At 48.2% G+C, this 24,955-nt stretch overlaps 9 protein-coding genes across 9 annotated transcripts in view; 2 read left to right on the forward strand and 7 right to left on the reverse strand.

Moving 5' to 3' along the window:
* The window catches only part of LACBIDRAFT_330383 (uncharacterized protein), a gene marked incomplete at both ends in the record, with an annotated part of 1,591 nt that extends 687 nt beyond the window's left edge, over window positions 1-904 (reverse strand). The window contains 4 exon segments of the mRNA XM_001884636.1: window positions 171-198; window positions 218-396; window positions 444-582; window positions 638-904. Of these exon segments, the coding sequence (XP_001884671.1) occupies window positions 171-198; window positions 218-396; window positions 444-582; window positions 638-904 (613 nt within the window).
* Window positions 905-2,143: 1,239 nt separating this feature from the next.
* LACBIDRAFT_330384 (uncharacterized protein) lies at window positions 2,144-4,590 on the reverse strand (the record flags this gene model as incomplete). The annotated part of the gene is made up of 10 exons (XM_001884637.1): window positions 2,144-2,218; window positions 2,302-2,377; window positions 2,475-2,647; window positions 2,686-2,850; window positions 3,483-3,549; window positions 3,671-3,926; window positions 3,976-3,988; window positions 4,098-4,117; window positions 4,224-4,419; window positions 4,507-4,590. 10 exons carry the CDS (start codon window positions 4,588-4,590, stop codon window positions 2,144-2,146), a joined length of 1,125 nt encoding a protein of 374 aa, XP_001884672.1.
* A 350-nt stretch (window positions 4,591-4,940) lies between these two features.
* Window positions 4,941-5,567, forward strand: LACBIDRAFT_330385 (uncharacterized protein; the record flags this gene model as incomplete). The annotated part of the gene is made up of 3 exons (XM_001884556.1): window positions 4,941-4,961; window positions 5,011-5,372; window positions 5,522-5,567. 3 exons carry the CDS (start codon window positions 4,941-4,943, stop codon window positions 5,565-5,567), a joined length of 429 nt encoding a protein of 142 aa, XP_001884591.1.
* Window positions 5,568-6,114: 547 nt separating this feature from the next.
* Window positions 6,115-7,696, reverse strand: LACBIDRAFT_330386 (uncharacterized protein; the record flags this gene model as incomplete). Its single annotated transcript, XM_001884638.1, is given in 6 exon segments — window positions 6,115-6,214; window positions 6,268-6,632; window positions 6,681-6,857; window positions 6,877-7,110; window positions 7,171-7,311; window positions 7,664-7,696. 6 exon segments carry the CDS (start codon window positions 7,694-7,696, stop codon window positions 6,115-6,117), a joined length of 1,050 nt encoding a protein of 349 aa, XP_001884673.1.
* A 680-nt stretch (window positions 7,697-8,376) lies between these two features.
* On the forward strand, window positions 8,377-10,023 carry LACBIDRAFT_330387 (uncharacterized protein; the record flags this gene model as incomplete). The annotated part of the gene is made up of 10 exons (XM_001884557.1): window positions 8,377-8,453; window positions 8,537-8,621; window positions 8,725-8,907; window positions 8,961-8,975; window positions 9,037-9,303; window positions 9,345-9,419; window positions 9,473-9,487; window positions 9,549-9,815; window positions 9,857-9,931; window positions 9,985-10,023. 10 exons carry the CDS (start codon window positions 8,377-8,379, stop codon window positions 10,021-10,023), a joined length of 1,098 nt encoding a protein of 365 aa, XP_001884592.1.
* Window positions 10,024-10,747: 724 nt separating this feature from the next.
* On the reverse strand, window positions 10,748-14,965 carry LACBIDRAFT_304189 (uncharacterized protein; the record flags this gene model as incomplete). Its single annotated transcript, XM_001884639.1, has 6 exons — window positions 10,748-11,520; window positions 11,574-12,153; window positions 12,208-13,739; window positions 13,791-14,159; window positions 14,225-14,617; window positions 14,668-14,965. The coding sequence occupies 6 exons, from the start codon at window positions 14,963-14,965 to the stop codon at window positions 10,748-10,750; spliced, it is 3,945 nt and encodes a 1,314-aa protein (XP_001884674.1).
* Window positions 14,966-16,928: 1,963 nt separating this feature from the next.
* LACBIDRAFT_304190 (uncharacterized protein) lies at window positions 16,929-17,223 on the reverse strand (the record flags this gene model as incomplete). The annotated part of the gene is made up of 2 exons (XM_001884640.1): window positions 16,929-16,975; window positions 17,028-17,223. 2 exons carry the CDS (start codon window positions 17,221-17,223, stop codon window positions 16,929-16,931), a joined length of 243 nt encoding a protein of 80 aa, XP_001884675.1.
* Window positions 17,224-18,264: 1,041 nt separating this feature from the next.
* LACBIDRAFT_304191 (uncharacterized protein) lies at window positions 18,265-18,795 on the reverse strand (the record flags this gene model as incomplete). Its single annotated transcript, XM_001884641.1, has 3 exons — window positions 18,265-18,383; window positions 18,437-18,571; window positions 18,621-18,795. 3 exons carry the CDS (start codon window positions 18,793-18,795, stop codon window positions 18,265-18,267), a joined length of 429 nt encoding a protein of 142 aa, XP_001884676.1.
* Window positions 18,796-20,698: 1,903 nt separating this feature from the next.
* Window positions 20,699-21,664, reverse strand: LACBIDRAFT_304193 (uncharacterized protein; the record flags this gene model as incomplete). Its single annotated transcript, XM_001884642.1, has 5 exons — window positions 20,699-20,848; window positions 20,895-20,920; window positions 20,977-21,230; window positions 21,286-21,345; window positions 21,402-21,664. The coding sequence occupies 5 exons, from the start codon at window positions 21,662-21,664 to the stop codon at window positions 20,699-20,701; spliced, it is 753 nt and encodes a 250-aa protein (XP_001884677.1).
* Window positions 21,665-24,955: the final 3,291 nt, after the last annotated feature.

Consider the following 24,955-nt stretch of genomic DNA (forward strand, 5'->3'; position numbering starts at 1 on the left):
TCCAAACTCGTAGATATCCATGCCATCCTTCAGGTTGTAAACCAATAGATGTTGGAAATCTGGGGAAAGGGCAGAAAATCCACTAAAAGACATCAGCATCGTTTTGCGGTGTGGCATTTTCATGTATCTTACATATGGTGATGTTGGTGGGTAGGGGTTATTGACCATACCTTCTCTCTTGTCAACACGTCCCAACAGCTGATGGCCCGTCATTCACTCTGATTATGCGATGGAAGGTGCAGGCGTACACGATACCGTGATTTAAATAGGACACAATGAGCTGTGAGCCACCAGGCAGCAAGTGAACCGATCGCGGGCGTATCCTTTCGTCGTCGCCCTCTTTTTCTAAAACGAGCTTCGGCGGAGAAGGCATAATGACGAAGGTCGCGTAGGTATCTAATCAAAGGTAAGCGAGGAGATTAAAGGAATCTGCGCCGACGAACACTCTGTGATCTTCTTTGACACCTGGACCTCCGACCCTACACCTATCGCAAGATAATTGGACTCGGCATCGACGTCGAGAGCGTCAACAGAAGCTGTTATTCCTGTTAATACCTCACATCCAGTGTTCTCTTCTTTGGGCTAGAAAGCAAGTGAGCAACATCATTGTCGTCACAGTCACATAGACAAAGCCTACCGAGAAGTTCTCAACGACAATGAGGGTGCCGTCCTGGCAGCCGAAGTACAATGCGCAATTTCGAGGGTGCCATATCAAAGACGAGACTTCATCTTTGACAAAAATTCTTTGCAAACTTTTGCCCGAAATGGGGTCCCAAATGATGATGGACTTGTCGTTAGATCCACTCGCAAGATAACGCCCGCAAGAGGAAAATGCTAAAACGTTGACGCCAGATACATGGGAGCCAGCTAGCGTGTGAAGACGCGTGTAAGGCTCAAAAGGCATCGTTGCAGAAGAACTTGCTGGAGAGTCTTGAAAGAGTATGCAGCTCAGAACATTATGTAACGCGGTCATCACATGATTATGTAGATCCTTGTGTCGAGTTTGTGCATAGCTCCGTTAAAAATGATACATTCGTCTGTGCGATGCATTGACGACTCCAGAAGAGAGAAGTCACACCTTGATGACGGGCGTGCCGCAGCAATTGAACATTGACGTTTGTAAGATATTTAAGGAGATGGGAGGAAGGAGCGGAGACAATGTAAAAAGCAGCACAGGGAAAGTAGCTGACAATCAAGAGGAAATGGAACACCCTACTCTAGAAGTTTTCAATAAAGAAGCAAAGAATATGGGAACGCGCAAAATTGAAGGAGGAAGATGGATACGGCAACTGAGGGCCCGGGAGAACATTAGACAACGGGTGAGCGCGAAGCAGGACAGGAAAAGGGGCGAAGGCGGACGAAAAGGAAAGGGGAAAGAAGGAAGGGAGGAGCGACGACAGAGGAGAGCTTAGCATAATAGCATCCAATAACTTAAGCGCTTGAATGCAGGACAAAGTTACTGGCAGAACCCAAGGAAAAAGGCCTGACACAGAGGCTGATCAAAGGATCAACACGCCTCACGGCAGATAAAGAAGCCCGCCTCCAATAGGCGAGAGCGTGGCTCCCTAGTGTGAAAAGCCATGAGCTGTGGTACTGACAGTCGGTCACAAATTCGCAGAGAACAGGGCCGGTAAGCGGTCATTGAAGGTTAGGAAGGTTCAGCGTAGAACACAAACGCAGACGACTGGAGTAAACGAGAATCTTTTCCCCGCGGGAGTTGAGGTCATAGGGGCACTTCGACTTTGCCCGTAGTTCGTGGTCAGAAGCTACCGCTATGGAATAGCAATCCGCAACATTGGCTGGAAAGTTTTGAAGCGGCCCTGCGCGATGTCAGACTGGGGTCGCTATGAAGCGCAACTGAAGCGATGGTTGAATGCAAAGTAATCTGGAGAAGACTCCAGAAAACGTTGCATGATCGAACGAAGTGAGCACTGAGGTAAGGTCGATGCAAGAAGGTGGATGAAGACGATCGAAGGATAGGCAGACAGCGCGCACAATGCACCTGCTGACACCCGGAGTAAAGGACAGACGTGCCCGGAAAAGTGTCAAGAGCATCAAATGTTGCATTGAACGCCAGATGCCATTCGCCATCCGAAGCCTTTGCCAAGCAGCGCCAAACATCAATGGCTGGTAAAATTGGAATTCACGTCCACAGAGTGGTAACGAGCTGCTTGGTAGCTGTTGGTGGGCCCTTGTCTGCCAGAAAGTCGATAAACAGCTTCAGACAGATGGATCAAAGGACATAAAATGCCTATTGAGCCTTGAGTCAGTTATATTCCCTTAGATGAAGACAACACTCACCAAGCCGATGCGAGGTTTCTTGTGCGGCAATTTGTCTTCCGTGTTCGATGAATTCCACATGTGCAACACAGGGGTGCTGAGTCATAGTTTATGAGAAAAGTCTTTGCGCGATTTCACGCCAGAGCTGACTGTATGATCGAAAATTTTGGAGGGCGTGCGTGAACAGAACAAACAAGGTGTCAATGAAACTGTCGGCATTGAGAACATTTGCAGCCGAAGCAAGTTGCAACGCCGTTTCAGGCCAATTGCGTTCTGGTAGGGAATTTCGCTTGATGGCAAAGATGCGTAACCGTCGTTGCGTGGGGTGCTGGAACAAGAACGCGGACAGCTGTTGCCGACTGTAGGCCTACGCCGGGGAGTCATGGGGATGTGACAGACGCTCACCCTGGACTGTCGTGGGACACCAATCGCCTGCTTCCGTGTTCTGCAGCAGCGGACCTCCTTTCCAGCTGCAATCAACATTGACATGCGCGGTTTAGCTGAGCTTGGGGCGGAAAAGAAGCAGTTGCGGGACATGGGCGCTGTGCGCGAGTCCACGCACAATCCGGCCTACGTGGGTGGAAGACACATTCAAATGTCACGACGTGAAAAGATCCAGATGGTTGAAATCAAGTACTGGCCGTTCAAATTTCAAACGTGACAACCATATCATTCTGCATTGGCCGTCTGCATTTTGATACCCAAACAAAGAGAGCAGACACCTCAAGTCGATCACAAATTGCAGGGAACAAAACCAATAAGAGATGACATTGGAACGAAAGGAAACAATTGTGCGACATGGGGGTTGTGTGCGAATCCACGCACAGCCAGGTCCGCGTACAAGCGCTCCTTCAAGGTGCATTCGCAATTTGGAAGACCCGAGTCGTTGAAATCGAGTCCTGAAGCTGAAGCTCTGGCTATTCAGACAACGAGTAGACGTGACAATGATATCGTTCGGGACGTGCCGAGATTAGCCGGATTATCCTAGAAAATGCAAGTTTAGAGGTCGCTGGACATTTTTTGCAGTAAACGAGATACTTCCAACAACGTAGAGATTAGTTTGAAGATGCCCGTGCGCCTTGGTGTTCAACTTTCTAAGGAGCGGAGTTTCAAAGTTAAACGTCACGTGGTTTCAATGACGATTCATTTCGATTCGGATTTACAGGGATTTACGTGTGACAACTACTAGTACTAAGACGCACCGACAGCATCAGGCTGCCCTTAGGTACTGTAGAATCACCTCCGTGAATGTAGATGATTGTAGTGAAGCTGTATGGAAGAGGTAGTGTGTAGTGTATAATAAAGACGGGTGGTGATTGCAGAAGGAAATTGGGAGCGCTGTGGTGCTCGAGGTGGGGTGTCAGCGGGAGTGTGAGGTGGGTCGGGTTACTGGTTTGAGTCGGAGGTATTGTCTTCCGAGTCTATGTCTGGGGGCTCTGGTTCATCTTCGAAGGTTGGGGCGTCTTTGGGCGTGTCCTTCTCTCCGGTGAAAGTAAAGGCGCCTGATTTTCTAAATAATTCGGCGAGGGCGGCGATTCCCTTGGGTGTGCCTAGTAGCTCCGGCAGGGTGTCTCCCTTTCCTCGTTCTGTAGGCTCTCCCGGTGATTTGTGCATCGGGCGCATGACCTTAAGATGTATTCGTGGGTCTGTAAGGGTTCTCCGCAATTCGTATATCTCTGAGCAATTGCAACTGACCTCTCCGGCTTATCTGGGTTGTTGATGTTTCCGAAGTACGTTGTCTGCCTATCCTTTGATTGTCTTCATCGACCTTCTTTCCGCCGGGTCTGACATGCACAATAAACTGGCTTTGCACCCACCTCTTCGTTCGCAGCCAACTCTAGCGTGAAATCGCGCACGATTGGCATTGAGGTTTAAATCAAGAAATTTAAACCCCGATACTCAGCGAAGCACACTGGGATTCTTACACTGCTCCGGCTACGTACTTCGACACAACCAATCCAAGGCGACTAGATCGTTGGTGCGTTCAACATTGGTTTGAGGAGCCCGTTCACGAAGACCGTGGGTTGGCCTGTGCGTGAACTCGCGCGCAGCGTCCATGCGTATTTCGCAATTCAGGCTGCCCTGTTTCGCTCTAACGACGCCCAGACTCGGGCCTGTGTGGCCGTCGGACCACGATAACTGGTAAGGACGGTACCAGGCCTCTCACTGCAGTTCCAACACCTGTTATTTTTTTTTAGATAGCCGTGGTCAAAACCTAGGATGCACCCTCTTAGGATATACCACGCCTGCTTCCAAAGGACGCTCGCTTTGTAGGACCCTCATTTCCCACTCCCTGTCCGCTTGAGGCATGTATTCGCTGGTCTACCGTTGCTCCACTGCTAGTTTCCGCGCTTGGATTCGCCTCCAAAGTTTTCAAGCCAAATTATGTGGCTATTGGTCTCTTTGCATCCTAGTGCTCCGTCTCTTTATATACGAGTTACAGTCACTGCGCCATCACCTTGGTATTATGCACTTTCTGTTTTTTATCCCCACAACGGGACTCTTCACCCTTTCGGTCATACTCCCGGTGATTTCCGCCGTGAATCGCACTCCGCGAAACGTTAAAAGGGCCGCCTTTGTCCATATCTCTTTCGCCACTCCTCCTATCGCTTTCATCCCCGTCTGCCTTCATTCACCACATTCACGTTCAGTACAGCGCTATGCCCACGGATGTCTACCAGGTGATTTGACTGCAAACGCACCCTTTGTTCTTTCTGATTACTTTCTTAGCAAATTCATCTGAAAGTCTTGTACTTCTCAATGTCCTCAAGGAATGCCCGTCCGATATCTATTCCTGCTCTCGTTTCACCTTCTGGTGAACGGTTCCCCGTTTTGTCCACCGCCCTGAGCGAATATCCAACGATTACTCCAAGCACCACCCTCATCTCTTTAAAAACTCGCCACCGCAAACAATACAACTTCACTGTCTATCACCGGTACGATGAAGGCATGATCCGTAACCGAGCCGCCGCTGCCATTGCGCCGGAAGTTCACTGGGCAGGGGATTTATTGCTAGTCCGGGAAGGGAGTCGCGTTAACTTCACGGATCTGTCCAACCGTGATATCTCTTTTGCGAAGACTGCTGTTCGGCGGTGTGTAATTGCGCTTCTTGAACACGAGTCTTATACGATCTCACCACTCGCCCAGCTTTCTGCACACTGCGCACAACAGCATCCTTGACGCTGAGGCGGAAAACCTTGACGAGGTTGTTTTCCCAACAGTACTGATGTATAACATGTAGTCAAACGAACATCGGTGTACTTAGCTCGTCGAGCAACTCGCGTTGATGAGGGGTCACTGTTAATTTCTAATTCCATTTATCCGTAGCTGAAATTCTATCGGGTCCTTGTTTGTAATGCGCAAACCCCACCTATGAACAGCGTATATATCATCCTGAGCGAGGATAAAGCAAGGAAGGTCGGATGGCTCAAATCCTAATCTTCGAACGACGTCCAACGCGCTTTCTGACTTGAGTCTTGACCTTTTGGACTTCTCAAACACAGTTTTAAAAATGCAGTCCCCTCGGGCCTGGAGGAAGCTTCTTATCCTTTTCGTACGTCCCACGGTGATAGAAAATTAGAATTGACTTTAAGTAGGGAGATGGTAACACAAATTCATTCCAGATCCACCCGAGTACTAAGTAATGATTGTCATATAATATGTGTAAGTAGAACGAAAAATCTGAGGCACTATAAGATAAAATTCGTATTTTCGGCAGCTAATCATCTCCCTATCTCACCGCATGACAGGTGTGAAACCGAAAAGGAACAACAAAGACGAAACACAAAGTGCCTCGCAGGAAAGCGGAACTACACACATGGAAAAAGGGAAGCTTCAGTTTGCTTGTGGTTCATCAATCTGGGTTGGGAAGATAACCGAAAAAGCATCTTCCCCTCCAGCGGCTTGAATGCATTCGTGGGCATGATCGAGAAAGCTACAAATATGTGAGAATGGAACAGAAAGATATGAGGTTGTCGACGCACGCACACACGAGCTGCCCTATGCGCCATATTGTAAGCGTACCAGCTGGCCAATCCAATATAATTGTATCGATAACCTTCCTGGATGACGATGAAGTCCCCCGTCCACGGGACAAAGGGCGCCAGAGTACCAGCGGCGCCGTTGACACCCAGGAGCTGGTCATGTCGAAAATAGACCGTAAAGCGGTATTGATCGTTCTCGTCGTCCCGAATCGAAACTCTAACTTTCTTCACAGGGATAGTTGTATAACCACGAAGGGTGGTAGATACCACGGGGAAGCGTTTCCCGGAAGGCGAAATAAGGGTAGGAAGAGAAATACGGAGGGGCCTTCGAGAGGTTGTTGAAAAGTACAAAGTTTTTAATTTGGTTTGCTGTGAAAGAAGTCAAAAGATTGCACAACGGCGGAATGTCAAACAAACCTGATAGATGGGGTTTGGGGCCATGGAGTTCACGTAGGAAACTGTAGACTTGGGATGGTTGGGAGAAGATAATGAAAGATGAACGGTAGAGAAGGCAATGAAAGAGATGCTAACAAAGAAGAGTGGAAATGGCCCTTGACATGAACACGAGTCGCGCGGAGTAAGAATTTGCGGCAACTAAATAGATAAAAGTTACCGGAGTTCGAACAGAGAGGGAAAGGCGCATCCTGAGTGCATTGAAATTGGGGTACCAGATGACAAGGAAGCCAATGTTTTCCTCCGAGTTCGAGTGCCAAAACTGCACGCGAGGCCACACAGTTTGTTGGCGCCCATAATCGCTCTGCTCAATGCGGCTGACACCATGCGCGGATCGAAGCAGTACGAAGGAGGTGTTCACTAGACTGAGTAAACAAAAGGTTGCAATCATCCACTGTAAAATACAGACAAGTATGTTAGAGACGGACTGAATGACGAGAAAACCTGGACATACCCTCAAATCGTGACCCAAATATTCTTCCGAAGGCCGTATGCAAGAGCGTAGATCTACGCACAAGTCACCCTCCGGCCAATGTGAAACATCGACAACCCATTTGAGCCGGAGAGGCCAATTGCAACTTGAAGAGAAACTTGGCTATAAGGTTGGGTCTGGTTGCTGCGTTGAATTGAAACGAATCGTTGCGATTGGCATCACGTGAGGTTCAAACTCCGCTACTCAACGCCTTCAGAGCCTGTGCTTCAAACCAACTCCAAACCAACTTGAAAGTGGATGAACACTTATAAATGTCTACATTGTTGAAAGCATGTAAGATCTCGTTTACTTCCAGAAAATGACGTTTAAACGTGCTTTTTCCAGGATAATCAGGCTAATCTCGCCACGTTCCGAATGATTTGACTGTAGGGTCCGAATGGCCGGGCCAGTGGTTTCAACGACTCGGACGTTTCCAAATCGTGAATGCACTATGAAGAAGCGCTTGCACGCGGACCGGCCTGTGCGTGGACTCGCGCATAGCGCCCATGTCCCACAATTCTTTCGTTTCGCTCCAAGGTCAACCCTTATCGGCCTTTTTCCTACGATTTGGGGTCGATTCGAGGTGTCTTCTATCTTTGTTTTGATATCAAAATGCAGACGGACAACGCAGAATGACACGACTGACACGTCTGTACGGCCACAGCTTGATTTCAACGATTGGGTTCTTTTCAAATCGTGAATGTGCCCAGAAGGAGCCCTTCCACCCACGTAGGCCGGATTGTGCGTGGACTCGCGCACAACGCCCATATCCCGCAATTGCCTCTTCATTCCCCCAAGCTAGTCAAGAGATGCTTGCGGTCCTGAAACAACGACGCCGACAGCTATTACCGGTCATGGCGATGTGGCAGACGCTCACCTTCAACTGTCGTGGACACCATTCGCCGGCTTCCGTGTTCTCCAGGTGTATTTTGCAGCAGACCTTCTTCTCAGCTGCAAACGACATTATTATGCGCGGTTGAGCTGACAATTGCTCATGTATGTCATCCGGCGAAATCCCCCTACCAGGAAGCAATCGGCCTGAAACGGCGCTGCAACTTGCTCAGGCTGCAAATGTTCTCAAGGCCGACAGTTTCATTGAAACATTGTTTGTTCTGTTCGCGCCCTCCAAATTTTCGATCATACAGTCAACTCTAGCGTGAAATCGCGCAAAGAGTTTTCTCAGAAACCATGACCCAGCACCCCTGGGTTGCACATGTGGAATTCATCGAAGAGGCGTTTCGTAGACAAATTCACAAGACACCTCGGTGAGTATGTCTGACTTAAGGATCAATAGGCATTGACGTCCTTTGATTCATCCACCTGAAGCTGTTTATTGACTTTTTGTCAGACGACGGCCCACCAACAACCAGCAACCCGCTCGCTACCAGTCTTTCGACGTGATTCCAATTTGCCACACAGTGGTGTTTGGCGTTGTATGACAAAGACTTTGGATGACGAACTCGGGCTTCCAATGCAACATGTGATGCTCTTGACACTTTTCCGGGCACGTCTATCCTCTACGCCGGGTGTCAGCAGGTGCAGTGTGCGCCTGCCTATCTTTCGATCGTCTTCATCGACCTTCTCTCCACTCGGTCTGACATGCACGAACAACTCGCTTTGCACCTTATCTCACTTCGATTCAGCACCTCTGTGTGGGAGATGTGGAATTCATTCAACACGGTAGAGAAATTGCCGCACACGAAACCTGGCATCGTCCTGGTGAGTACTATTGTCTTCATCCTCGGGAATATATCTGACTCAAGGCTCAATAGGCCTTTGCGTCCTATGTACGATCTGCCTGAATCTGTTTATCAACTTTCTGGCAGACGAGGGCCCACCAACAACTAGCAATCAGCTCGTTACCACTCTATGGACCCATTCATGTTTGGCGTTGTGTGGCAAAGGCTTCGGATGACGAATGCTTTCAATGCAACGCTTGATGCTCTTGACACTTTTCCGGGCACGTCTATCCTTTACGCCGGGTGTCAGCAGGTGCAGTGTGCGCCTGCCTATCTTTCGATCGTCTTCATCGACCTTCTCTCCGCCCGATCTCACATGCACGAACAACTCGCTTTGCACCCACCTCACCTCACTTTGTTTGCAGCCAACTGTAGCGTGAAATCGCGCAACGAGTTTTCTCACAAACTATGATTCAGCACCTCTGTGTGGGAGATGTGGAATTCATTGACCTGGGTAGAGAAATTGCGCACAAGAAAGCTGGCATCGGCTTGGTGAGTACTATTGTCTTCATCCTAAGGAATATATCTGACTTAAGGCTCAATAGGCCTTTGCGTCCTATGTACGATCTGCCTGAATCTGTTTATCAACTTTCTGGCAGACGAGGGCCCACCAACAACTAGCAATCAGCTCGTTACCACTCTATGGACCCATTCATGTTTGGCATTGTGTGGCAAAGGCTTCGGATGACGAATGCTTTCAATGCAACGCTTGATGCTCTTGACACTTTTCCGGGCACGTCTATCCTTTACGCCGGGTGTCAGCAGGTGCAGTGTGCGCCTGCCTATCTTTCGATCGTCTTCATCGACCTTCTCTCCGCCCGATCTCACATGCACGAACAACTCGCTTTGCACCCACCTCACCTCACTTTGTTTGCAGCCAACTGTAGCGTGAAATCGCGCAACGAGTTTTCTCACAAACTATGATTCAGCACCTCTGTGTGGGAGATGTGGAATTCATTGACCTGGGTAGAGAAATTGCGCACAAGAAACCTGGCATCGGCTTGGTGAGTACTATTGTCTTCATCCTAAGGAATATATCTGACTTAAGGCCCAATAGGCATTTACGTTCTTTGTACGATCTGCCTATCAGGTCTGAATGGCCAGAACTTGGTTTCAACCATTTGGATCCTTTCAAACGATGAATGTGCCCAGAAGGAGCCAGCTTGTGCGTGAAGTCGTACAGCGACAGGCTCCCGCAATTCTTCCATCCCGCCCCAAGCAGCCTTTGTTTGGCAGTCATGTCGATGTGGCAGTCCCTCTCGTGGGACACAATTCGCCTGCTTCCGCGTTCTGCGAACGGATTTTGCGGCGGATCTTCCTCTCAGCTACAATCAACATCATCATCATGCGCGGTTGAGCTGACGAGGCACCTTGTTCTGCTTACACCCTGTAAGACTTTCGATCATTCAGTCACCCTTACCGTGAAATTGCGCAAAGAGCTGTGGCACATTGAGGTATTCACGTTGCTACCTCCAATCCTATACAGAGATATCCTCGACATGCACCAACCCAATCCGCCTCATGTAACATATGACTTCTGAGATACCTCGTTGGTCAATTTATTTGTTGACGCATGACTGTGAACACACATTAATGTGCTGCAATTCTTTGGCATAATTTCGTCTCATGGACTATAATTTTACATGAGTGTCGCTTACATTCCTTATATATTACAGGTAGCCTTGTGAAGAACATCGAAATTTACGCGAAAATGTGTATGCTGGCGCAGTTGCGTTCCTGTGACCATCATCTCGAAAAATAGAGCCCGCGCTCGTCCCTGTCAACAAACTCGACCCCATCCTGCATGGATTTACTGCCCGTTAGTATCTATTTAAAAAGCCTTCCAATAGACTTACACGGTCAAGAGATAATACAATTCGATATTGATGGCCCTGGCCTAAGAACTGGAATGGGCAGCTTGCAAAATGAGAAACGATATCCGACGATGTGATGACGAATACTTCTGGAAGGAGAATATCGTGATAAAGCCGCACGTCAAGAAGCGGAAATGCCCTATATGGGTCTATCCGCTCGTCCTCGGCTGACAACGGCCTAAACTTCTTGACAACAAGGAAAGATTCAAGCTTAACTATTTCATCCACACCAGACTTCGTCGCATGCAAGAAAATGTCTTGTATCTGTCCCGCAACGATGGCATCGCCTCCCACTGGGCGAAAGAGGATGGAAGAATTGCCTTCAGACTGTTTGGCAGGAGAAAATGTGACTCCCCTCGCCTTCAGATACCTGAGTCGTTGAGCTGTTGGTTCGAGAAGACTCCCCGTTTGCGAACGATCAGTCACAAAGGTGACATTTGTGTTGGCTTGATTTAATTTGACTTTGAGCGCGTTCAAAACCTCCAGGGACAAATCCACCTCCTTGTTCGCGGGATCCCACTCGAGGTCCTCATTTGTGTCAAAATAACCTTCGTAAGAAAGAACATCGTTCAAGGTTGAGCCTCTCAATTCGTTGGGATATTGTTGCTCGAATCCCGGTTTAATCTCATCTAAAATGGGGGATAAACCAGGTTGAGCGAGGAGAGCTTTCAAATTGGCTGCTCTGCAGAAGGTTCGAGTAAAGGTAAGCACCAGCTCATCTATAAGGAAAATTATCTATCGTAAATGAAGATAAGAACAACATTTCACTAACTCAGTTTATTATTGGAGTTTTGGCGCTGGATGATGCCATTGTATCTCTCGAATGCAAAGCCCCACCAACCGTGTACAGGACCAAACTCCCTAAGACATTCAGGGAGATGGAGAGACAGATGGTGAGAGGGCGTCATGTGCTCCTTTCCGGAAAGGGCCATGAGGGATTTATAATACTTCTGGAGCTGGCGCTCAACTACTTGTATTTGGCGTTCTGATGTAGAGCGTGTTGGGGCCCAGCGAAACACAGATACGAGTGCCATGAAATTCTCTAAAAGCTTTTTGTGGCGTTGGGATGCTCCAGGTTGGCCCCATAATCGTATGAGGGTAATAACGAGATTGACAGTACAGACGCTGCGCCAATGATCGGCAGACATCTTTCCATGTTTGACGGTGCCGAAATTCTTTGGGGCGCGGTTAAACCAGTTCGGAGTTGTTGTTTTCTCCATATCTCCCCAGATTTCATTCAACTCCGCCTCGCCAATTATGCTGTCTGGATTCAGAGCCTGTAAAATATTCACAGCTGGAACGGTTAGCGGTGGAGGCTTGATCAGCTCACTGCCAGCTGGCCGAGCCTTCCACTGAAATACATAATCAGTTTCAGTGCATGAAGACATATGATTGAGAGTCATCACCCAATTCACAACCTCGGTCGCAAGTTGTAGGTTTTTTTTAGAATTCGCTGATATCTCAGTTTGATTGGCATGAGAGACATATTCAACGTATGTCCTTCTCATTCTGCTCAAAGCATTTGTGTTCCCTGCTTTAATCCACCGGTGGGCTTTATCGATTTCTTGAGCTTGTTCAGCTGGGGAATGGGGTTCTTGGTTTCTTCGCCCTTGTACGTAGGTAGAGCACGTCTTCCAAAATGACCTTATGTGATAGCTTGCTAGGTTGAGGAAGAGATTATGCATGGGATCGATGACTGTGAACTTAGTGGGATCCCAGTATGGAAGCCTCAACAATTCGCTCCATCGAGTATAATCGGTGTCAAACGCATCGTCACGTTCTCGAATATTGCGTGCATCTCGGAAACGCAAAGCAGCAGCATAGTGTTCGGCTCGGCTCCTACGTAACCATGATCCGACGTCGAGATTCGTTATGTCTGATTTGCGTAGCCGGCAGAAGCTGCAGAAGAAATGAGCACTGTGACCGGCAAACCCCGAGGCCTTCCTAGAAGCAGGCAAGTCCGCTACGAGCGGAACTATGGCACAGCGAACAAAAAGGTTTGTTGCAGCGTTTATTACGTTCAAGAACTTAACCCCAGTGTGCCACAATGGAAGCAGGTCTGAGATGAGTGGGCGGAGAAGGTGATTAACATGGTCAAGGTGAGGTTCTCCTGGAATTATTCCAACGAGATAAACGTTCTCAACGCGAAATCGAAGGTGGGGAGGAAGGTTGAGGCAGACCATGTAGATGCCACCAATGGAGGCTTTCTTCCCGGCGATCTTGTTACCATAGGGATTGAACCAGTCAACAAAGAGACTAAATATAAGGCGGGTTTCCCCATCAGGACACATCAGAAAAGGTTTTTCACCGTCAGGCCCTAGGAATTGTCGAAATGCGCGAGCCCCAAAGAAATCCCACCATCGCGGTTTGCCTGCATTCCAGGGTACTGCTGTCTTCTTCATCAGCTCCAAAAGGCCCGGCCGGGATAATAGACGAGAAAGATAAGATGTGATGGGTTGGTATGCGTATGGTTGGATGGGGACGAAATCAACTTTTGCAGGCTGACCATTCTTTAGTGTTTGTTTACGAATGGTGAGCTTGGTCCCACAAGGAGGGCAGCTAGGCGTGCTCATAAATTTGCAGTGCTCGGGGTACTTTCCGTCGACCTTGTCATAACAGGAGAAACATTTTGGGCATGACGCATATATAACAAGGTCTGGATCAAGACGAAAGTTTGCCATTGCTGTGCGAATATCGATTGGCCAGTGATCGCCTGCCGTAAGAATGCGGAGTGGATCAGGAGGATTGTCTACATTGAAACATTGTTTCACGTAATAGGTGCACGCCGTTGTGGCCACCGTCCGCATGGCATAGAGAAGAAAGTTTGACCCATTTCGCGGAAGGTTGGAGATGAGGGTCAGGATAAAGACGGTGACGATTGAAGCTAATATCGCGTGTGGCATTCCTGAAATGTTCTTGATGTGGTCAGAATGGGGACCTGTAAAGAATATTGAGAAAGCAATCATATGGCCACATCTAAAAGACGTACTGCAGTCGATGGTTTCCATTGGGTTGGAGCGCTGATGCAGGCGCTCATCCCTTTCCCTTTTCCAAGTTTCAGTCACGTAGCTTCTGAGCTGATCATCATAGGCAGTCACTAGGGCGATGACCTCTTTTTGACGATTGGTGACGGCATCAGTGGCATTGACCCCCAAGCCACGCACTCGAGAGATCAACACATCAATAAATTGGCGGTGTTGTATGAATTTTTTGTTTGGTGAATATGGTAGGTTGGGGGGAGGGTCTGGTATGTCGTCCGGAGTAAGCGGGAAGGTTAATGGAGAAAGCTCGCTAAATTTTGACTTTTGTCGATTGAATTCACTCAAATATGTCTCGAGCTTCTGTAATGCCTGCTTCTCTATCGAATTCAATCACAAATCTATCAACGAGGGCAACCATTGATATATATGGTAATGGACCGACCTTCAATCGTGACATCAGGTGGTCCACCGGCTTGCGAGGCGTTCGACCCCATAGACGTTTGGAGGCGGAGACCTCTTTCTCTCTCCCAACACGTCGCCACATAACCAGTCAGACTATCGTCGTAAGCGATCATCTGGTCAATGGCCCGTTTGCGGGCGCGGCGCACTACAACGCTCTCATCTGTCCGAATACCATCCACTTGATTCATAAGAGGCGTGACCGAACTCTGATGTTTAAGATATTTTTCGTTGGGTCCAAACGGTAATTGAGGTGGAGACTCTGGAATATCCGTGGGCGTGGGTGGAAAAATCAATGGCGGAAGCGGTTTAGCTGCCTCTTGCAGTCGACAAAATTCATCTAAACAAAGTTGAATTTTCTGCAAAGCCGCTTCCTCTAAAAAATCATGAATGTAAAACAGATGTAACACCCTTTCGACAACTCACCTTTCTTAGTCAACGGAGGACACAGTTCGGGGGCTGCTCCATCGTCGAAATCTAAATGATCTGGGACGCGGGCGATCGTTTGAGTTGGTCGAACTGTTGCAGAGAATATGGAGTCTTCTGCTTTGGGTAATGCTCGTGCAGCATGTTTGTTATGATGGGACTTCGACTGTCGAGATGGTTGTCGGTGGTTCGCAAAGGTACTTTGCGACACGAAAGTACCCTGGATAGGTGCGCCTGTATCCGGATCTTTACTTTCGACCTTGATGCAAGTATGGCACTGACATAATTTCAGCGGCATATTGAGATGAGAGATAGGTGATCATCTAGAAGCTTTGATTTGTTGCTGACTACAGGGTCTCTTTCCCACAACTCACGTTACTGTCAACCTTTTTGAAAAGCTGTAATACTAGAGTGATCAAAATACTAAACAAAAAGTTGCCAACTTCAATTCACAAACATGAGCTGCATCTCAACATGTAATGTACGCCCCCCCCCCCCTTACCCCGACCGCATTTGACATTTTGCATCCAAACAACTCCACCTCTGACAAACGGCAAATAAGGCGAGAGTTACAAAATCCGATCGCGAGGGAAGTTTGCAGATTAAGTCGAATGTATCGCAATCAAATCAAGGAAAAGCGAAAAGTAATCTTACTCCGGTGCACGCATGACCAACGGATGACGTTATTCTGGACGTCTGAGTACAGTTGTTGAATTGCTGAGACCCTCGAGTAGCCCTTGACAGATCATCTACGAGGGCGAGCCATAGTGAGCAGGTTATAGTATGGGACTACCCCTGCGGATGGGCGGAGGCGTAAAGATCTTTGTTGCAGTGCGACAAAGCCATTTTTTCCAACCCATCTTCGCGGGATGCTTTGTTGAGGAAGTAGGAACTAGAAGACGATGTTGCCAATGCCATAACAATATGGAACCAAACAGCGAGGACAAGATACGTTGGGAAGTAACAGCGGAAAGACGACAGAAAGGACCCCGCCATTTTACAAAGGGCGACCGTGAAAAGAATTTGGGTTTGTTGCATGGGGATTGCTGCGATTTGTTTAGGACAAATGTGTTCGATGAATTGCAAGTGCGCCATACGGAGGTGTTAATTCATAAGTTTCAGAAGAACTCCTTGCGCGATTTCACGCCGGAGTTTCCTGGGTGGTAAAGAATCTCGGAAGGCGTCAACGGGCATAGGTGCTAATGAAGCGACCCGTCGGCCATGTAAAAACCGCGCTGGCGTTCTGGGAAAACTTCGTCTAGGAATATGGCTGATGATGCGGTTGACTGGCCGATGACGGGGTTGACGCAGCCTCGAGTCAAAATGGCCGGAACAAGAGGAAACAAGATGCCACGCCAGAATTGACGTATGATTGAGAATCTCGAAGGGCGTGGACAGCAAAGATGCCAATGGAACACCTTGTCGACCATGAGAATCGAAGAAAAACACACCGCTGTTTCAGCCAATTCCGTTCTGGTGTGGATGGACAGAGTTGTCGTCAGCTCAATCGCACATGGAGGTTGATTGCGGCTGAGAAGGAGATCCGCCGTGAAATCGTAGAGAACAGGGCGGGTAAGCGGTCACTCGAGGTTACTTTGCCCTTAGTTCGTGCAAGAATATTTGGAACCATTCGCACTGAGAAGCTACCGCTATGAAATAGCAACGTTGGCTGGAAAGTTTTGAAGCAGCTCTGTGCGCGATGTCAGACTGGAGTTAGTAATTGAGGCGAAGTTTGGATGAAAAGTGATCTGGAGAAGACTCCAGAAAACGTTGCATGATCACGAAGTGAGGTGAGGTGAGGGCGACAAAGCGAGCTGATTGTGCGTGTCAGACCGGGCGGACGGAAGGTCAATAAATTCGAAGGATAGGCAGACAACGAGCACAATGCGCCTGATGACACCCGGAGTAAAGGACAGACGTGCCCGGGAAAGGTTCAAGTACATCAAATGTTGCATTGAAAGCTAAGTAGTATTCGTCGGTCAAAGCCTTTGCCACACAACGCCAAACATTAATGGGCGGAATCACGTCCACAGAGTGGTAACGAGCTGATTGATACTTGTTGGTGGGCCCTCGTCTGCCACAAAGCCGATAAACAACTTCAGGCAGATGGATCAAAGGTCGTCAACGCCTATTGAGCATTAAGTCAGATATACTCCCTAGGATGAAGACAATAGTACTCACCAAGCCGATGCCAGGTTTCTTGTGCGGAAATTTCTCTACCGTGTTCGATGAATCCACATCTGCAGCACAGAGGTGCTGAATCATAGTTTGTGAGAAAACTCATTGCGCGATTTCACGCTAGAGTTGGCTGCAAACGAAGTGAGATAAGGTGCAAGACGAGTTGACCGTGCACGTCAGACCGAGCGGAGAGAAGGTCGATGAAGACGATCGCAGGATTGGCAGACAACGCGCACAATGCACCTGCTGACACTGGGAGTAATGGGGAGACGTGCCCGGAAAAGTGTCAAGAGCATCAAGCGTTGCATTGAAAGCGAGAGGCCATTCGTCATCCGAAGCCTTTGCCACACAAGGCCAAACATGAATGGGTCGAATCATGTCCAAAGAGTGGTAACGAGCTGATTGCTAGTTGTTGGTGGGCCCTCGTCTGCCAGAAAGTCGATAAACAGGTTCAGGCAGATGGATCGAAGGACGTAAGCGCCTATTGAGCCTTGAGTCAGTTATATTCCCTAGGATGAACACAATACTCACCAAGCCGATGCCATGTTTCTTGGGCCGCAATTTGTCTATCGTGTTCTATGAATTCCACATGTGCAACACAGAGATGCTGAGTCATGGTTTGCGAGAAAACTCTTTGCGCAATCTCACGCTAGCAGAGTTGGCTGCAAATGAAGTGGGGTGCAAAGCGAGTTGGCCGTGCATGTCAGGCCGGGCGGAAAGAAGGTCAATGAAGACGGTCGAAGGATAGGCAGACAACACGCACAATGCACCTGCCGGATTAAAGGACAGACGTGCCCGGAAAAGTGTCAAGATCATTAAATGTTGCATTCGTCCCCGGAAGCCTTTGCCACACAACGCCGAACATTAAAGGGTGGAATCACGTCCACAACGTCACTGGTAACGAGCTGATTGCTTGTTGTTGGTGGGCCCTCCTCTGGCAAAAAGTCAATAAACAGATGAATCAAAGGACGTGAATGCCTATTGAGACTTGAGTCAGATATATTCCCTAGGATGAAGACAATACCCACCCAGCCGATGTGAGGTTTCTTGGGAGGCAATTTGTCTACCGTGTTCGATTAATTCCACATGTGCAAGACAAGTGTGCTGATTCATGTTTCTAAAAACGCTTTGCGCGGTTTCACGATAGGGTTGACTGTGAATGATCAAACGAAGTGAGGTGAGGCTGACGCAGAGCGAGTTGATGCAGGTCACTCACTGCCAGACGGGGCGAAAAGGAGGCGGGGCGAAAAGAATGTCGATGAAGACGTTGGATGATAGGCGGACAGTGCGCACAATGCACCTGCTGACACCCGGAGTAAAGGACAGACGTGCCCGGAAAAGTGTCAAGAGCATCAAGTGTTGCGTTGAAAGCGAGAAGCCATTCGTCATCCGAAGCCTTTGCCACACAACTCCAAACATTCAATGGGTGGAATCACGTCCACAGAGTGGTAACGAGCTGATTGCCACTTGTTGGTGGGCCCTCGTTGCCAGAAAGTCGATAAACAGCTTCAGGCAGATCGTACAAAGGACGTAAATGCCTATTGAGCCTCGAGTCAGATATATTTCCTAGGATGAAGACAATAGTACTCACCAAGCCGATGCCAGGTTTCTTGTGCGGCAATTTGTCTACCAAGTTCAGTGAATTCCACATCTGCAACACAGAGGCGCTGAATCACAGTTTCATAGTTTGTGAGAAAACCTTTGCGCGATTTCACGCTAGAGTTGGCTGCAAACAATGTGAGGTGAGGTGGGTGAGTTGTTCGTGCATGTCAGACCGAGCGGACAGAAGGTCGATGAAGACAATCGAAAGATAGGCAGGCGCACACTGCACCTGCTGACACCCGGAGTAAAGGACAGAGGTGCCCGGAAAAGTGTCAAGAGCATCAAATGTTGCATTGGAAGCCGGAAGCCATTCGTCATCTCAAGCCTTTGCCATACAATGCCAAACATCAACGAATCACGTCGAACGACTCGAAAGACTGGTAACGAACGGGTTGCTAGTTGTTGGTGGGCCGTCGTCTGACAAAAAGTCGATAAACGGCTTCAGGTGGATAAATTAAAGGACGTGAATGCCTATTGATCCTTAAGTCAGATATATTCCCTAAGATGAGAACAATACTCACCGAGGTGTCGTGTGAATTTGTCTACGAACCGCGTGTTCGATGAATTCCACATGTGCAACCCAGGGGTGCTGGGTCACAGTTTCTGAGAAAACTCTTTGCGCGATTCCACGCTAGGGTTGACTGTATGATCGAAAATTTCGGAAGGCGTGAACCGAACAAGGTGTCAATGAAACTGTCGGCCTTGAGAACATTTTCAGTCGAAGCAAGTTGCAACGCCGTTTCAGGCCGACTGGGTTCTGGTGGTGGGATTTCGGCTGATGACATACATGGATAAACGGAGTCGCGCATGAGAGTGCTGATTGCAGCTGAGAAGGTCCGCTGCAAAATACACCTGCAAAACACGGGAGCAGGCGAATGGTGTCCACGACAGTCGAAGGTGAGCGTCTGTCACATCGCCATGACTCCCCGACGTAGGCCTGCACTCGGCAACAGATTATGGCTGTCCGCGTCGTTGTTCCAGCACCACACGCAACCCTTGACTAGCCTTGGGGGGAAGAGGCAATTGCGGTACAAGGGCGCTGTGCGCGAGTCCACGCACAAGCCGGCCTACGTGGGTGGAACGGCTCCTTCTAGGTACCTTCACGGTTTGAAAAGATCCAAATGGTTGAAATCAAGTTCTGGCCGTTCAGACGTGACAGACATATCATTCTTCGTTGGCCGTCTGCATTTTGACACCGAAACAAAGAGAGAAGACACTTCGAGTCGACCCCAAGTCTTGAAAAAAAAGGCCGATAGGGGTTGACCGGGACCTTGGAGCGAAACGAAAGAATTGTGGGACATGGGCGCTATGCGCGAGTCCACGCACAGGGCAGTCCGCGTGCAAGCGCTCCCATAAGGTGCACTCACGATTTGGGAACGTCCGGGTCATTGAAACGAAGTCCTGGCCGCTTGGGCGTTACAGTCATATCATTTGGAACGCGGCGAGATTAACCTGATTATCCTGGAAAAAGCACGTTTAAACGTCAATTTTTGGCAATAAACGAGAGCTTACATGCTTCCAACAAGGTAGACATTCATAAGTGTCCATCCACTTTGCAGTTGGTTTGAAGTTGTTTGAAGCACAGCGACTTCAACTCTCAAGGCGTTGCCAAGAAGCGGAGTTTGAAACTCACGTGGCTTCGATGCCAATCACACCCTAATACGGTAATACCCTAAGTTGGCGCTTATATGGGTTGTCGATGTCTTCACATTGGCCGGAGGGTGACTTGTGACTAGACTTGCGCCCTTGCATACGGCTTTCGGAAGAATATGTGGATCACGTCCATCTCTGACTGCCACAGCCCAATGCCCAATTAACTGCGTAATGGTAACAGTTCAGCTCCTCAGTTTCCCTCAAGCATGTTTTTCCTTGGCACGGACTCGAGCTTACTTACATTCACGTTAAGCCATCGGTACTGCTGTTTCCTTTACGCATTTGTTGTTTATGCTAGATGCATCAATTGTGGCAGAAGGCCTTCGGATCAATCATCTCTAGCCTCTCAAACATTCCTTCGTGGAATCGAAGTTCTTGCACGTGGAGTCTGCTCGCAACAACTGTTCATATATTCTGCAGCTCTCCGTATTCTGAGTGCTCTTCACGTCCATGGTTTCCTATTTATACATCGGAGGAAAAATATTTAACAAGAGAGCTTTCCTTTAGATGAGCTGCTGAAATGCGAATTATCGCCATTACTAGCACACCAGCGAGACAGAAGCAGGTCCAACTCTGCCATGGCCGTCTTGGCCAACGCTTACAAGCGCGTAAGGATGACTACTAGATAAGTCACATTCCAGAAACTCACAGTATCAGCCTGCCAAATTTTTATGATCGGCCTTTCGCCGTCGCTCGTCGGCTGGCAGGCACTCGCAATCATGTGGTGGTGGTAGTTGGGTGAAAAATACTGAAATATATGATAGCAATATGGCATGGAAACGGATAGAACATACCGTTATGGCCTGAATAATCTGAGATCCTGCCGTGGAGATACCGTTCAGAGCTTTCGAACGAGTATGTACCTGTAGTACTTACTTTTTCCGTGTTGTAATATTTGAAGGATTTTGCCTGTTTGTGTGCCCCATACGTAGATTCTACCCTTATGACTGCCACTGATAACGCATTCACCATAAAAGCCCCATTGCACTTGCATAGCGGGTTGATTGCGAATTTCTACTGGAAAATTACCCACATGTTCGCATGTGTCAGTGAGATGATACACGTCTACACCGTTCTGAAGGTTCCAAATGGCCAGAGCATTGGAGGATGGTGACCAATCACTATTCCCACTACAATGTCATAGCTTGTTAGTCTCTCTCCGAAAAAGAAAAGAGAAAAACCCACATTCGGCGTTCTAGCGGGCATTGCCAAATCCGCCTCCAGGGATTGATACTCCAAACGACCCTGTCGAAGGATAAGGGATCATGCGAAATTTACGAAAAGTGTCATGTGTAACGTACACTTCTTTCGTATCGAGATAGCAAATCAAAAGAGCTCGTCCCCCGTCGATAAAGTGAGCATCCCGCATGAAGCCTCGAGATCGCGGTTTCTCCAGATTCGGGTCAGTGATCATGAGTTTGAGTGGTTCTGCACTCGCAGTTACGTCGATCTCGTCGCAATCCTTGTTGAGAAAAGAAGGCTCACGGTCATCATGAACATTGATCTGTATTATGAACAGTCTTCCAGGGGTTACTACAGCAATCTTCATTCCTCCTAAAGCCATACTTTGAACAGAACCGTCGCAAACGGCATGTGATCCTAGAAGCTCAAACTAAACAAGTGTTACAATGTAAACCAATTGTTGAAGGGCGTAAAAGGGAAACGTACCCTATGACCGGGTTTTCCCCAAAGTTGAACAGTTCCGTCGCCGCTACAACATACAAACTGGACAAACTCCCCCACTGCACAAGTTCTTGGACAAAGCCAACGGATATCGGTAATTGGACCTTGATTAGGCGTAATGAGATCAAAAAGACAGCCTTTCTTAACGTCCCATATGATGATTTGACCGTCATCTCCTATGCATGCGCATGCCTCGCTATCAGAACGTCGTTTGACACTTCAAAGGAATCATAAGTACCTGCACTGGCCAACAAATTGCCGGTCTGGTTGAAGCGAAGGCAATTTATCGCTTTATGATGGCCATGAAACGTTCGATCCAATCGAAATTTGGTAGAGTCCAAGCTTCCCATCCAGAATTATTGACCAAGTCAAGACATTGGACAAAGTACTGAATTGACAGTCACGTGATAAAGAAACGTTGATACTATTAGATATATTATTATTATGAACATTGAATTCCGCAACTGGCATACATAAAAGCGTTACGGAGTAGGTTTCTTCGACTTGTATGTACTGATGGTCTTTTTAGTAACCCATCCGGGTTCCCCATTGCTATGGAGTTTGAGCCGATAATCAGCTAAACTTGGGTGAGGATGACCAATCTCGATATTCCTCCAAGAATCCACATCAGTTCGTATCCATAATTGACATCCCCCAGGATAGTGATGGACGTAGAGATCTCCCACATCACTGTGGGCAGACGGCGAGGGATGCGACAATCTCCCATCGCCAGTTGATGGAAACCAGCGCACATAGTGTGGTTGATCACGAATCTTGCGTTCTTTTCGATGTATTTTCTGAGGAGATGGCTCGACCTCTGAACGCAGCGCCATCCCTGGCTGAGACGGAGATACACCGCCTATACTGCTAAGGTACTCGTCGTGGATCGTTCTAAAATTAGAGCCAAGCAAGGAGGAATGCGAGTCGGCATGTGCGGATGATTGACCCTGAGTGTCGGACGCAATGAGGACTGTTGTAGAGGTGTTTATTGAGTGTCCTGGGTGATTCTCGTCGGTCTCAGAAGTCGGCTCAGCTCTAGGTTCTTGAGAAGTGAAGAGCTGGCGGTGGATGGGAACTGTCTGTGATACTTGAGTCATATGCAATCGTCGAGGGCGGAGAATATGTCACGCATACATCAAATGACAACTGTCGACTCCTACTTGAAGGTCCTCTGAGAGGGGTTTGAAGTGGGAATGGCTGGAGGCGAATGGGAATATTCTAGGCGATTTCAGTGAAGTTGTTACAATCATCAACGGATAAGAAGAAGGGAATTGACGAACATCTTTCTCTTCTCGAAGAGGACGACGATAAGGAGAATGGCGATCTCTGGCTAATTTTAATCTATAGACAATAGGAATGTCGCAGTGATTTGAGGACGTGGTGGAGGGCATCTGGAAGGGCAAGTGGCAGTTATCGTAATCGTAATACCTTGAAACTGTCGTTTTAATACTCGGAGGAACTTTGACTGAGCCACGCGTTCTTTGTTGATTGTTCAAATCTTGACCCAGAAATGCGTATTGTGATACAAGAGGGCCTTTGTTGGGTCGCTATGTGGCCATGTGACGAGATAAGAGGATCGGTAAGTTCCGAGGCAGCCATTGCATTATTGACAAGCTTCAGTTTCGAAGTTCTTTTGACGTTAGGCCTTAGACCTTAGACCTCAATGGAGACAAGGCATTTTATTCCCTACTCTCTTCTGTACACTCTACGCCAGGGGCACGCCAGCGGAATTACTTCTGTTTCATTCTCTTCTTGCGGCCGATATCTCGCTAGCGGAGGCGAAGACAAAGCGCTCATCATCTGGGATATGTTGACTGGCAAGAAGTTTCGCCATTTCGACTTGGACAGCCCTGTCTTATGCACCCTCTGGCATCCATCGACCTCAAGCCTTTTTTATGGGTGTGAAAATGGTAGACTGGTCGTACTGGAAGGTTTTGCTGATTCGGTGTGTTGTTGCGAGCCACTTTAAACCGAATTATGATCATGAATGTATGTCATGCAGCACCGCGATACGGATGCGCAGCGCGAAGTTCTCATAGGTGTCAATGCCTCTGTTTACGCACTCGACGTAGACGCCACAACTGGTCATCTGGCTGTCGGCGTCGGCTCTGAGGTCCAGGTCGTGAAGAAGGTCACAAAGCGTACGTGAAATCACTTCTGCATGAGTTACATCAGCCTGAGATATTCCAGGGACATACGCTACGTTTAGTATTATGCCTGCTCCTCCCAGGATCGAACCCCTGCAACAGAACACGGATTCTGATCATCGCATACGGCCGCGAGCTGTCCACCTCATCGCCAACGGGGAGCAATTAATTGTGTCTTACCTTAATAATGGTGTAGTGTAAGCAAACGTCCCTCTTCAACGTTTACTCGGACTGAGCCAGTGCCAGGTGTTGGGACGTCACGACGAGAACGTTGTTGTGGTCGATGAAAACCAAACACGATCAGATTCCTTGCCAAATGTGCGCCAATTTATCTTCCGATCTAATGTGCATGATTTAAATTGAGTTTTTTTAGCGGCACATCATCACTCTCTCCGGATCATCGCAATCTACTTGTGTTTAATCTTCAAAATGGCCTGGACTTGTACAACCTTGGGGATAACATTCCCATACAATCCTATCGCTCTCCCGCACGTCAGGAGACTTATGATGTTCCCTTAGGCGTGGCTTTTTTGCACAATGGAACAGCTGTAGTGTGTGGGTCGCAGTCGGGCAATGTTGTCGTCTGGAATACTGCAACTGGTATCCAGCTGCAATCACTGGAACATCAAGGTTAACTTAACGCTGTGGAAGTCCTTGCCGAACTCATTTGTTCTTAGGTGTTCCTGTACAAGCAATCAGTGTGAGTGCTGGTTTTTCCTGAATCTGGGAGATCATAACAGGTCTCAAGGCCCGTCAACTCCCGGATTGCATGTTCATTGCAACTGCCACCATGACGACGGGGACCGATAATCATATACAAGTGTGGCATTCAGCGACAGGTAGTCCATTCTCTCATTCCCTTGATGATAACTTTGATAGAAACTTCTCAAGTAGATGCAGGGTCGCGAGCTGGCACTGGCTGGAAGGTCAGTGGTGCTTTCATCATTGAAACTAATCGTGCGATCAAGGCTCCTTCAGGATTTGGTGCATCGACACAGGACACTGTTGATTACTTTCTTGTCCGG

The sequence above is a fragment of the Laccaria bicolor genome, genomic scaffold (genome assembly GCF_000143565.1).
Source record: "Laccaria bicolor S238N-H82 LACBIscaffold_26 genomic scaffold, whole genome shotgun sequence".
In the NCBI taxonomy this organism is placed as follows: Eukaryota; Fungi; Basidiomycota; class Agaricomycetes; order Agaricales; family Hydnangiaceae; genus Laccaria; species Laccaria bicolor.